We start from the raw sequence: 13,978 nt of genomic DNA, 5'->3' as shown, positions 1-13,978 counted from the left end.
ACCAAGTCTATTGAGATCTAAGAAAATAACTGTCTTAAAAAATATTAGGTTGAATCACATGAAATTGCTGATACTGAACAATCTTTAAACTAGAAATGCCTCAATTTCACGTGCTTCAGCCTAATCCATGGGGTTGCACTGATCTATTTGACCACTGTAGTTGAAAATGCAGGTGGTCAAAATCTTTGTACCTCAGTATATGCATCATCATATTAGCCCTTTCATGGGAATATATATAAAATATGAACAAATATGATAAGAAAACACAAGGTGTCACCAGATCTATTTTTGGGAAACCCATTCATATCTCAATAAATGCTTTGAAGAGTCATGTAATCATAATTATTTCGAGCTGCTACAGGGTTGTAAGGGATTGGGAGTGTCCATTCCTGTATATTACTTCTAAGTGGAAATCACTATGTTGAATTTAACCAGACAAAATGCACTACATCCTAATTTGGCCTAAAAGTTTATTAGATTTTCCTCAATTGACCATGAATAGATACATTGGCAAAAATTCTTTCAGAGTTAAATCCTGCTTTCATAAACTGAAATGAAATAATTTATTACATTTGAGAAAGGGCTCTTTTCAAATCTGAAAAACCTGAACGAAATGTAATGGTTTCTTTTTTTCGAGAAAAAAGAATTAAAGATGAAATGCAAACAAAAAACCATATGAAATACTCACCCTCTCTTCAGAGAGAGCCCCAAATTCTTCATATATTCAGATAAAAGCAAAAGCTAACACACTAAAAGTTATACAATTTCCCTTTAAAAAATATAATTCGGTTAATAGCAGAGCTCTGAAAAACTGGAAAGCTCACTTCACTGTGTGGTAGAGAATGGAAGAAATTAACCAGTACATGATCCAGAGATGACACAGGGCATTTAAAGTAAACCCTGAGAACTAATTCCCAAATTAGGAAACACTAATATAAGTGACCAACAAAAATATAACATGGATCCAATGAAATGAGGTCAAGAGGAGATGATCCTTTTGGGATGACATTCTAATTTGAATTAAAATGTGAGTAAAGTATTTTAGAAGACATTCTATCAAATAATGATAGACCTGCATAAGGAGGCTTGTCACAGTTATAAGATCTGTCTCTGGTGGATAGACAAACCAGATTAAAACGAAATTGAAAAGGAAAAAGCTTTTTTATTATTTAATTTATTATTATGGCTTTTTGCAACATGGCAAAACATTACAGCTTAAAGCAGACATCATCTCCTCATAGAGGAGGAAAAAGTTTTGCAGTCAAATCAAAATTGTAATTAAGAGGTCATTGGTACACCATTCTATTTAGTTTAATTAAAATGATACTACACCTTTATGCACTCTAGAGATGAAAGATTACTTAAAACAAACAAACAAACAAAAAACCATGTGATTCACTGAATGAATAATAAAGGCTACAATAAGGAATTTAGGTCCATCTATGCTTATGATAATAAACATAAAAGACTGCAAAACAATTTTAAAACTTAGAATAATCACAGACCTATTAATAAAAATTCATCATATGCCTGATCACCAGAAAAAGAATTATTAAGGTATGCAGTGAAGGGAATGAAGGACAGTAAAATATAAAATGTCTTTTTATTTCTCATTGACTTCAACTTTCTTTATATTCCTAGAGAGTACAGGGAGAAGATGTGCCTCGGTATTGAAGATCCAGTGTTCCAGTGGAAGTAGATCGTCATCAGAAAATATTAAGTACAAATATCTGGAGAGAGAAACATGGGTATGTGAGGCCTGAGAGACCCTGTCAGCCAGTGAAACCACAAAGAGACAGAAAAAAACCACATCAATGTCTCCATTCATCTTATGGGAGAATCATGGACAACCGTCAAGTATAGCAAAACCTTAAGGGGTATAATCATTAATGCCGAAGAAAGAAGCTGCTCTGTGCTTTGGTCCCCGTGTACGAGAACCATACAAAGCAGTCCCAAGTCGTCGACCTTACATGATGATGAAAACACACCTGCAATTACTGCCATGCACGTAGAATGCCATTCGGAAGCAGTCACGCTTGATGTTATTTGAATGTGTTCATGATAAAGACAACTAGAAAGAAGATCTCTTCAGGTATCTCAGTCACATACAATCAGAATAATTTTTACTTACTTTAGTGTTTCTGCCAGGAAGAAACTCTGCTGCACATCATCATAGCTCTCTTTGTGGAAGTAAACATCCCTGAGGCCTGAATAGCCTCCTTTCACTCTGCAGTGTTTCTCCAAGGCCTAAATCACAATGAGGAGGGAAAAAAATGGTCACATTCCAGTAAACTGTCACAAATTTTTACCATTAGATTGTCACATATACATAAAATAAGGATTCAAATGGAATGATAGATTGCAATAGTTTCAGGTGAAAATTTAAAAAACCATAACATGTAAATGCAAATAAAGTATGAAAAGTTAAAGGACATATGGACGGTATATCTCATCTAATTGGAAACACTTCTACATTTAGTTCTGGAATTTCAGTGATTTTTACCATTTCTTTTTATGGTCTAGAGCAGGATGCATCAAACTACAGACGACAAGCTATATCCAGCCTGCTTTTTGTTTTTGTAAGGTATTATTGAACCACAGCCACACTCACTTGTTTACATATTGTGTGTGGCTGTTTTTTCACTACAATGGCCGAGTTGAGTAAATGCATAGGGCCCCCAAGCCCAATTCTCTCTGGCCCTTACAGAAAAAGTTTGCTGACCCCTGGTCTAGAGAGATTGTTCATGTCAACTGGGATTCTAAACTGCTGGTTGAGAAAGTGTACTGGACCAAAAACAGCTGCTACTATCAGAATATCTTATTTTAAAAAAATTGACTGTGGAGTACTGAGTGATATTGGTGACTGACAGATATAAAAGAGAAAATGGAAAGCAGTGAAAAAAACATGGCTGGCATCCATTTCTGAAATACATCTTTCTTTTCTTTAGTCTGAGATGGAAGAAAGATGGGATGAAACCACTGGTAAGTACGAAGAGAGAAATGAGCCTACATTTCTATAGCTGCCTGACTGCAATGAGTACTACAGTCAGAGATGGGAAAAGACATGGGTTGGGCAGTGTGGGAACGAAAATTTAGGTAAGACCTAAAATAACTTGCCTTCCATTCTGTCAGCTGCTGCTAACCTGACTGCTCTTTGTATTTGGAAATTACATTGGTTTGCTTTGCTGGTTACCAGGCATAGTCATCTCCAGGAAAGTTATTTCCTATTCACCACATCCTATTAATTCTAATAACTAAAAGGTCAAATAAAGACTTCCACTGTATACAAACTGTCACTGGAAATCTGGTTCTAATTCATAGAATGTGGACAAAAATAATAAAGTGTAAGCCTAAGCCCCTTAAAATTTTTAATGAGATAAAGAAAACATAGGAAACATGAAAAAAATGTTACTCTTAGGTTCTCATGTCATTATTCATTTATTTTTCAGTTTTCTTTTACAGATCACAACCCTGTTCCTCTTTTTTTATGTGCATAATTACATCATATTTTCCTCCCATTTAGCTCAACTACCAAGATATGGCATAGGTCTTGCCATGTTAGTTGGGAAAAATCTTCATTGGCTAGAAAAGGGCTTTGGAGGAAAGCACGGCTCTAAGCATGCAGAGCCCAGAAAACATGAGATGGAAGAGGCAAAGGCATGGAGCACCCCTTATAGCTCCAAATATGTTACTACTACCAATGAGTTGGATGAAAGAAAGGGTTTGGGGGTGAGAATCAGGGAGGAAGGTGTGGCAGCTAAGGCAGTGAAGACAATGTGGTATAGACCACTTTGTGTTTCACGTTTTGTTAGTTGTCTGTTTGCTGCATAACAAGTTATATAAAAACTGAACATCTTAAAAAATGCACAGCGATTATTTCACTGTGGGTCAGGAAACCAGGCATGCCTTATCTGGGTGCATCTTGCTCAGGGTCTCTCACAGTCTATAGTCAAAGGGTCAGCTGGGGTTGCAGTCACCTTAAGGGTCAACTTGGCAGGAATGTGGTGCTGAGAGCTCAGCTTCCACCTGCAGACACTGATAATGAGGATATTGATTCTGCACCCTAGGGCTGGAGGGCAGAAGGGAGAGAGCATGGGGCCCAGAGGAGAAGCATTTAATTACCAGGTGAAAGAAAATCTAACTGGCAGGCTATGTGAATAAAAAACACCCATCTCCTGGTTTGGTACTGTTTAAAAGCCTCGGGGAATATACGAACAATTAACTTAAAAAAAAGCTTTGATTATATTCTTAGTTTCAGACAAAGAGCTAAGGGGGGGAAAAGCCTGAAGAAAGGAACTTTCAGGTCCTATTATATTTTTCCTTCCTTCTTTTTCGATCACAGTTCTTTTTGATAAAAAGTCAAATACCAGATACACTGAGTAGGCCAAAAATTATTTATAAAAAAGGAAAAAATCCCCAAGATTTAGAAGAAATGGGTAAATTTGTTATTACTGAACATAATGAAATCCTATTTCTAGACATCTCCTTAAAAATAAGATTTTATCCACAGATGTTTTTCTTGGCTTGCCCCTTGAATTTTTTTGGTAATAAAGAAATAAGCTAAAGAGAAGGCCAGGCATGATAAACAGCTAACCCTCCCTCCTGTAGAAATTTCTATAAGCTCCTTCTTTTATTATAGGAAAAAGAGTTGTTTTGGAGGTAGGCACTGCCCAAACGTTTTTCATCTTTTCAGTTCACCTCCACTCATTCTTTTTCTCCCCCAATCCTGATGTGGTGAAGCAGAGTAGTCAAGAAGACAATCTAACGTTTTAGAGGTGGGGGCTGAATCCCAGCTCCAGACTCCCTAGCTGCGGCCTCAGTTTCCTCGACCCAGGCAGCAGGCCTTTTCTCAACAAGAGGTTGTCCTGAGAATAAAACTCAAGACTAGTCCAGAAGATGGTAGAGGAGTAAGATGTGGAGATCACCTTCCTCTCCACAAATACATCAAAGATACATCTACACGTGGAACAACTCCTACAGAACACCTACTGAACGCTGGCAGAAGACCTCAGACTTCCCAAAAGTCAAGAAACTCCCCACAAACCTGGGTAGGGCTAAAGAAAAAAGAAAAAACAGAGAAAAAAGAATAGGGACGGGGCCTGCACCTCTCCGAGGGAGCTGTGAAGGAGGAAAGGTTTCCACACACTAGGAAGCCCCTTCACTGGCGGAGACGGGCGGATGGTGGGGGGGGGGAAGCTTCACAGCCATGGAGGAGAGCACAGCAACAAGGGTACAAAGGGCAAAGCGGAGAGATTCCCGCACAGAGGATCGGTGCCGACTGGCGCTCACCAGCCTGAGAGGCTTGTCTGCTCACCCGCCAGGGTGGGCGGGGGCTGGGAGCTGAGGCTCAGACTTCGGAGGTCATATCCCAGGGAGAGGACTGGGGTTGGCTGTGTGAACACAGCCTGAAGGGGGCTAGTGCGCCACAGCTAGCCGGGAGGGAGTCCAGGAAAAAGTCTGGACCTGCCTAAGAGGCAAGAGACCACTGTTTTGGGGTGCATGAGGAGAGGGGATTCCTTCCCTGTCTGTCCACAGAAGGCAGCAGAGCACTGCCTAAACAAGCTCCAGAGACGGGCACGAGCCGCAGCTATCAACTCAGACACCAGAGATGGGCTTAAACGCTAATGCGGCTGCTGAAGCCACCAAGAAGCCTGTGTGCAAGCACAGGTCACTATCCACACCTCCCTTCCCAGGAGCCTGTGCAGCCCGCCACTGCCAGGGTACTGTGATCCAGGGACGACTTCCCTGGGAGAACACACTGTGTGCCTCAGGCTGTTGCAACGTCATGTCGGCCTCTGCCACAGCAGGCTCGCCTCGCATTCCGTACTCCTCCCTCCCCCCAGCATGAGTGAGCCAGAGCCCCCTAATCAGCTGCTGCTTTAACCCCGTCCTGTCTGAGTGAAGAACAGATGCCCTCAGGCGACGTGCACGCAGAGGCGGGGCCAAACCCAAAGCTGAACCCCAGGAGCTGTGCGAACAAAGAAGAGAAAGGGAAATCTCTCCCAGCAGCCTCAGGAGAAGGGGATTAAATCTCCACAATCAACTTGAGGTATCCTGCATCTGTGGAATACCTGAATAGACAACGAATGAACCCAAAATTGTGGCGGTGGACTTTGGGAGCAACTGTAGACTTGGGGTTTGCTGTCTGCGACTGACTTGTTTCTGATTTTTATGTTTATCTTAGTATAGTTTTTAGTGCTTGCTATCATTGGTGGATTTGTTCATTGGTTTAGTTGCTCTCTCTCTTTTTTTTTACTTAATTTTTTAATTTTAATAATTAAAAAAATTTATTTTAATTATTAATTTAATTTATTATTATTATTATTTTCTTTCTTTTTTTCCTCCCTTTTCTTCTGAGCCATGTGGCTAACAGGGTCTTGGTGCTCTGGCTGGGTGTCAGGCCTGAGACACTGAGGTGGGAGAGACAAGTTCAGGACACTGGACCACCAGAGATCTCCAGGTCCCACATAATATCAATCGGCGAGAGCTCTCCCAGGGATCTCCGTCTCAATGTTAAGACCCAGTTTTATCCAATGTAAAGCAAGCTCCAGTGCTGGACGCCCCATGCCAAACAACTAGCAAGAGAGGAACACAAACCCACCCATTAGCAGAGAGGCTGCCTAAAATCATAATAAGGTCACAGACACCCCAAAACACACCACTGGATGCAGCCCTGCTCGCAGAAAGACAAGATCCAGCCCCACCCACCAGAACACAGGTGCCAGTCCCCTCTACCAGGAAGCCTACACAACCCACTGAAGCAACCTTACCCACTGGGTGGGGGCAGACACCAAAAACACCAGGAACTACAAAAAAGCAGTCTGCGAAAAGGAGACGCCAAACACAGCAAGTTAAGCAAAACGGGAAGAGAAATATGCAGCAGATGAAGAAGCAAGGTAAAACCCCACCAGACTAAACAAATGAAGAGGAAATAGGCAGTCTACCTGAAAAAGAATTCAGAACAATGATAGTAAAGATGATTCAAAATCTTGGAAACAGAATGGAGAAAATACAAGAAATGTTTAACAAGGACTTAGAAGAACTAAAGAGCAAACAAACAATGATGAACAACACAAGAAATGAAATTAAAAATTCTCTAGAATGAATTAATAGCACAATAACTGAGGCAGAAGAACGGATAAGTGACCTGGAAGATAAAATAGTGGAAATAACTATTGCAGAGCAGAATAAAGACAAAAGAATTGAGGACAGTCTCAGAGATCTCTGGGACAACATTAAACACACCAACATTCAAATTATAGGGGTCCCAGAAGAAGAGAAAAAGAAAGGGACTGAGAAAATATTTGAAGAGATTATAGTTGAAAACTTCGCTAATATGGGAAAGAAAAGAGTCAATCAAGTCTAGGAAGTGCAGAGAGTCCCATACAGGATAAATCCAAGGAGAAACACGCTAAGACATATATTAGTCAAACTATCAAAAATTAAATACAAAGAAAAATATTAAAAGCAGCAAGGGAAAAGCAACAAATAACATACAAGGGAATCTCCATAACGTTAATAGCTGATCTTTAAGCAGAAACTCTGCAAGCAAGAAGGGTGTGGCAGGACATATTTAAAGTGATGAAAGGGAAAAACCTACAACCAAGAGTACTCTACCCCACAAGGATCTCATTCAGATTCCACAGAGAAATTAAAACCTTTACAGACAAGCAAAAGATAAGAGAATCCAACAGCACCAAACCAGCTTTACAAGAAATGCTAAAGGAACTTCTCTAGGCAGGAAACACAAGAGAAGGAAAAGACATACAAAAACAAACCCCAAACAATTAAGAAAATGATACTAGGAACATACATATTGATAACTACCTTAAATGTAAATGGATTAAATGCTCTAACCAAAAGACACAGATTGGCTGAATGGATACAAAAACAAGACCGTATATATGCTGTCTACAAAAGACCCACTTCAGACCTAGAGACACATACAGACTGAAAGTGAGGGGATGGAAAAAGATATTCCATGCAAATGGAAATCAAAAGAAAGCTGGAGTAGCAATTCTCGTATCAGACAAAATCGACTTTAAATTAAAGACTATTACAAGAGACAAAGAAGGACACTACATAATGATCAAGGGATCAATCCAAGAAGAAGATATAACAATTGTAAATGTTTATGCACCCAACATAGGAGCACCTCAATACATAAAGCAAATGCTAACAGCCATAAAAGAGGAAATCGACAGTCACACAATAATAGTAGGGGACTTTAACACCCCACTTCCACTAATGGACAGATCATCCAAAATGAAAATAAATAAGGAAACACAAGCATTAAATGACACATTAAACAAGATGGACTTAATTGATATTTATAGGATATTCCATCCAAAAACAACAGAATACACTTTCTTCTCAAGTGTTCATGGAACATTCTCCAAGATAGATCATATCGTGGGTCACAAATCAAGCCTTGGTAAATTTAAGAAAACTGAAATCATATCAAGTATCTTTTCTGACCACAATGCTATGAGACTAGGTATCAATTACAGGAAAAAAACTGTAAAAAATACAAATACATGGAGGCTAAACAATATGCTACTAAATAACCAAGAGATCACTGAAGAAATCGAAGAGGAAATCAAAAAATACTCAGAAACAAATGACAACGAAAACACAACGACCCAAAACCTATGGGATGCAGCAAAAGCAGTTCTAAGAGGGAAGTTTATAGCAATACAATCCTACCTCAAGAAACAAGAAAAATCTCAAATAAACAACCTAAATTTACACCTAAAGAAATCAGAGAAAGAAGAACAAAAAAACGCCAAAGTTAGCAGAAGGAAAGAAATCATAAAGATCAGATCAGAAATAAATGAAAAAGAAATGAAGGAAACAATAGCAAAGATCAATAAAACTAAAAGCTGGTTCTTTGAGAAGATAAACACAATTGATAAACCATTAGTCAGACTCATCAAGAAAAAAAGGGAGAAGACTCAAATCAATAGAATTAGAAATGAAAAAGGAGAAGTAACAAGTGACACTGCAGAAATACAAAGGATCATGAGAGATTACTACAAGCAACTATATGCCAATAAAATGGACAACCTGGAAGAAATGGACAAATTCTTAGAAATGCACAACCTTCTGAGACTGAACCAGGAAGAAAGAGAAAATATAAACAGACCAATCACAAGTAATGAAATTGAAACTGTGATTAAAAATCTTCCAACAAACAAAAGCCCAGGACTAGATGGCTTCACAGGTGAATTCTATCAAACATTTAGAGAAGAGCTAACACCTATCCTTCTCAAACTCTTCCAAAATACAGCAGAGGGAGGAATACCCCAAACTCATTCTATGAGGCCAGCATCACCCTGATACCAAAACCAGACAAAGATGTCACAAAAAAAGAAAACTATAGGCCAATATTACTGATGAACGTAGATGCAAAAATCCTCAACAGAATACTAGCAAACAGAATCCAACAGCACATTAAAAGGATTATACACCAAGCTCAATTGGGTTTTAACCCAGGAATGCAAGGATTCTTCAATATAAGCAAATCAATCAATGTGATACACCATATTAACAAACTGAAGGAGAAAAACCATATGATCATCTCAATAGATGCAGAAAAAGCTTTCAACAAAATTCAACACCCATTTGTGATAAAAACCCTCCAGAAGTAGGCATAGAGGGAACTTACCTCAACATAATAAAGGCCTTATATGACAAACCCACAGCCAACAACATTCTCAATAGTGAAAAACTGAAACAATTTCCACTAAGATCAGGAACAAGACAAGGTTTTCCACTCTCACTGCTATTATTCAACATAGTGGTGGAAGTTTTAGCCACAGCAATCAGAGAAATAAAAGGAATTCAAATCGGAAAAGAAGTAAAACTGTCACTGTTTGCAGATGACATGATACTATACATAGAGAATCCTAAAGATGCTACTAGAAAACTACTAGAGCTAATCAACGAATTTGGTAAAGTAGCAGGATACAAAATTAATGCATGGAAATCTCTTGCCTTCTTATACACTAATGATGAAAACTCTGAAAGGGAAATTAAGGAAACACTCCCATTTACCATTGCAACAAAAAGAAAAAAATACCTAGGAATAAACCTACCTAATGAGACAAAAGACCTGTATGCAAAAAACAATAAGACACTGATGAAAGAAATTAAAGATGATACAAAGAGATGGAGAGATGTATATACCATGTTCTCGGACTGGAAGAATCAATATTGTGAAAATGACTATACTACCCAAAGCAATCTACAGATTCAAGGCAATCCCTATCAGACTACCAATGGTATTTTTCACAGAACTAGAACAAAAAATTGCAAAATTTGTATGGAAACACAGAAGACCCTGAATAGCCAAAGCAATCTTGGGGAAGAAGAACGGAGCTGGAGGAATCAGGCTCCCTGACTTCAGACTATACTACAAAGCTACAGTAATCAAGACAGTATGGTACTGGCACAAAAACACAAAGATAGATCAATGGAAGAGGATAGAAACCCCAGAGATAAACCCATGCACATATGGTTACCTTATTTTTGATAAATGAGGCAAGAACATACCATGGAGAAAAGACAGCCTCTTCTATAAGTGGTGCTGGGAAAACTGGACACCTACATGTAAAAGAGTGAAATTAGAACACTCCCTAACACCATACACAAAAATAAAATCAAAATGGATTAAAGACCTAAATGTAAGTCCAGAAAGTATAAAACTCTTAGAGGAAAACACAGAACACTCTCTGACATGAATCACAGTAAGATTCTTTTTGACCCACCTCCTAGAGAAATGGAAATAAAAACAAAAATAAACAAATGGGACCTAATGAAACTTCAAAGCTTTTGCACAGCAAAGGACACCATAAGCAAGACGAGAAGACAACCCTTAGAATGAGAGAAAATATTTGCAAACGAAGCAACTGACAAAGGATTAATCTCAAAATATACAAGCAGTTCATGCAGCTCAATATCAAAAAAACAAACAACCCAATCCAAAAGTGGGCAGAAGAGCTAAATAGACATTTCTCCAAAGAAGATATACAGGTTGCCAACAAACACATGAAAGGATGCTCAATATCACTTATCATTAGAGAAATGCAAATCAAAAGTACAATGAGGTATCACCTCACACCAGTCAGAATGGCCATCATCAAAAAATCTACAAACAATAAATGCTGGAGAGGGTGTGAGAAAAGGGAACTCTCTTGCACTGTTGGTGGGAATGTAAATTGATACAGCCACTATGGAGAACAGTATGGATGTTCCTCAAAAAAGTAAAAATAGAACTACCATATAATCCAGCAATCCCACTACTGGGCATATACCCTGAGAAAACTATAATTCAAAAAGAGTCATGTTCACTGCAGCACTATTTACATTAGGCAGGACATGGAAGTAACCTAAGTGTCCATTGACAGATGAATGGATAAAGAAGATGTGGCACATACATACAATGGAATATTACTCAGCCATAAAAAGAAATGAAATTGAGTTATTTGCAGTGAGGTGGATGGAGCTAGAGTCTGTCATGCAGAGTGAAGTAAGTCAGAAAGAGAAAAACAAATACAGTATTCTATCACATACGTATGGAATCTAAAAAAAAAAAAAATGGTTCTGAAGAACCTAGGGGCAGGACAGGAATAAAGATACAGATGTAGAAAATGGACTTGAGGACACAGGGAGGGGGAAGGGTAAGCTGGGACGAAGTGAGAGAGTAGCATTGACATATATACACTACCAAATGTAAAACAGACAGCTACTGGGAAGCAGCTCCATGGCACGGGGCAATCAGCTTGGTGCTTTGTGACCACCTAGAGGGATGGGATAAGGAGGATGGGGAGGAGATGCAAGAGGGAAGAGATATGGGAATATATGTATACATATAGCTGATTCACTTTGGTATACAACAGAAACTAATACAACATTGTAAAGCAATTATACTCTAATAAAAATGTTTAAAAAAATGAATAAAACTCAAGATGAAGACACACTTAGCACAGTGACGGGGCCTTTCAGATGTTTAGAGAGGCCTAGCTATTTTTATTTTTTGAGGCTTTTGGTAAGTTAAAAAGAAAAAAGGGGGGGGATGCTGAAGAGGCATTTTTAACTTTCAAAAAATGAAAAACCTTCACGTCAAGTCTAAATTTTAAGACTTTAGGGATGTGAAGCTGGGGACAAGCAGCTCTCCTGGGCCCCCCGTAATAGGCCCTGGTTTTACAGTTTTTCCACAGTGGAAGTGGCTATGTAACCAGGCTGGTTAGTCTGATCAGAACATCATTTCACCACAATCTGTTCTTGGGGCTCTCAGCCTCTGGGCAAGAGTTCCTCTAAAAACAGAGCATGAGACAAGGATTGGATGCAGGTAGATTTTGGGGGAGGTGATATCAGGAAGTGAGCGAGTGGGGAGAGTGAAACAAGGAAGAGAGAAGGGCCAGTGAAATACACGTTGAGCAGGTCACTGCTGTGTGCATGAGGGGGCTTGCTCCCGCTGGAAACCCTCTAAGGAACCACCTAGAATGCATCTCAGAATTCTTCAGAGGAGCAAGACTGGATAGTTATCCATCAACTCTAAAACCTCACTGGCTGAGGGCTGCCCCTGGGGCTGCAGACTCTCCCAGGCTTCCCAGACCACAGCCAGCTGCCTGTGAAGGGGCTCTGAGTCAGCACAGTTGACAAGACTGGGTGCTGGAAGTCATGCTGCCCGCAGGCCAGGGTGCCGCCCACTGCAGCCGTAGCTGAGACATAGGGTGGGCTGAGGAGATGGGACACAGGAAAAAAGGAAAAAAAGGGCTGCCATACATTCTAAGTCTATGATCTTCGTGCTTTACAAAAGGCCAAGAGCCCCTAGCACTCCTCCCTCCCCACTACGCCTCAAGTTCTAATAGAAGCTATTGATACTACTGGCAAAAACAAGGGGAATTCCTGTGTTGTGACAAGTTGACAATTTGACATCATATGCTACACTAAAAGGGGTTAACAGATAAAAATTGTAACACATCAAACCAACCTTATTACCCTACAAACAAACAATGCACTCCCCCTGCCCAAAGAACCAAGCAAATGGAATCTTCCTGCCCACATGACAGTATTTACTTACTTCTTCCACTTTTGATCAATTCTGTTATATACTTTTCACAGTTTAACGGCTCTAAAATTGGCAATGTCATAATTTAATTGGTAGTGTTGTGCTTTCTTAATGGCATATAACATGGTGTTTCTTATCAGTTATGGTGTTTTATATTTGATGAAATATGTTATTACTGATATTTTCAATTTAAACTGATTTGCAAGGTGAGTATTAACCTTAATTTCATTGCTGGCCTATTGAAGACCAAAATAATTCCCAATCACCAAGGCTTAGATGAACCTCAATTTTAATATACTTTTTTCAGAGGAAAAAACATAAACTTAAAGAAACTGAAATTACAACTGACTAACCATAATTAGAAAATTATGCCAAAAAAAAGAGGCCTAAAAAATTGCTATTACTTAAAATGATTGACAACTGGTTATAAGACACACATTAAATGAAGAGGGTTAATAAGCAACATTCATCAATGGCTTCCTGAGATATCAGTTAAATTTTACATAAAGGCAATACTCATTTTAGATTTCCCAAGAGAATTTATTCCTAATGGTTTTAAAAGACAGCTAACTTTCTAACAAAGAGTGCTAGACAATAAGAGAATGTAATTAAAGCATTTGCTTGTTCTTATCCCCTGAATTTCCTCTCACCCCTTTTGGAATAATAGCTCTTAAAATTAGACGTTGTGCGCTTCCCTGGTGGCGCAGTGGTTGGGAGTCTGCCTGCTGATGCAGGGGATGCGGGTTCGTGCCCCGGTCTGGGAGGATCCCACGTGCCGTGGAGCAGCCGGGCCCGTGAGCCCACGTACCGCAAAAAAAAAAAAAAAATAGACGTTGTTTGATGCATATCCTGAAGGTCGCCTCTGCTGGCATTCAGCACACAAAGTGTTCAACAGATTAGTTT

The 13,978-nt window shown here is 39.3% G+C and overlaps 1 protein-coding gene across 1 annotated transcript in view; it reads right to left on the bottom strand.

Moving 5' to 3' along the window:
- Nucleotides 1-1,603: 1,603 nt before the first annotated feature.
- The window catches only part of MAN1A1 (mannosidase alpha class 1A member 1), a 174,081-nt gene continuing 161,706 nt past the window's right edge, over nt 1,604-13,978 (bottom strand). The window contains exons 10-11 of the mRNA XM_007454935.1: nt 2,132-2,247; nt 1,604-1,730 (exon numbers count right to left, since the gene is read on the bottom strand). Coding sequence (XP_007454997.1) covers nt 1,604-1,730; nt 2,132-2,247 — 243 coding nt within the window. The remainder of the gene's footprint in view (nt 1,731-2,131; nt 2,248-13,978) is intronic.

Source organism: Lipotes vexillifer, unplaced genomic scaffold (assembly GCF_000442215.2).
Source record: "Lipotes vexillifer unplaced genomic scaffold, Lipotes_vexillifer_v1.1 scaffold58, whole genome shotgun sequence".
In the NCBI taxonomy this organism is placed as follows: Eukaryota; Metazoa; Chordata; class Mammalia; order Artiodactyla; family Lipotidae; genus Lipotes; species Lipotes vexillifer.
Note: the sequence above shows the minus strand (reverse complement) of the source record. Positions and strands in the feature narration are given on the sequence as shown.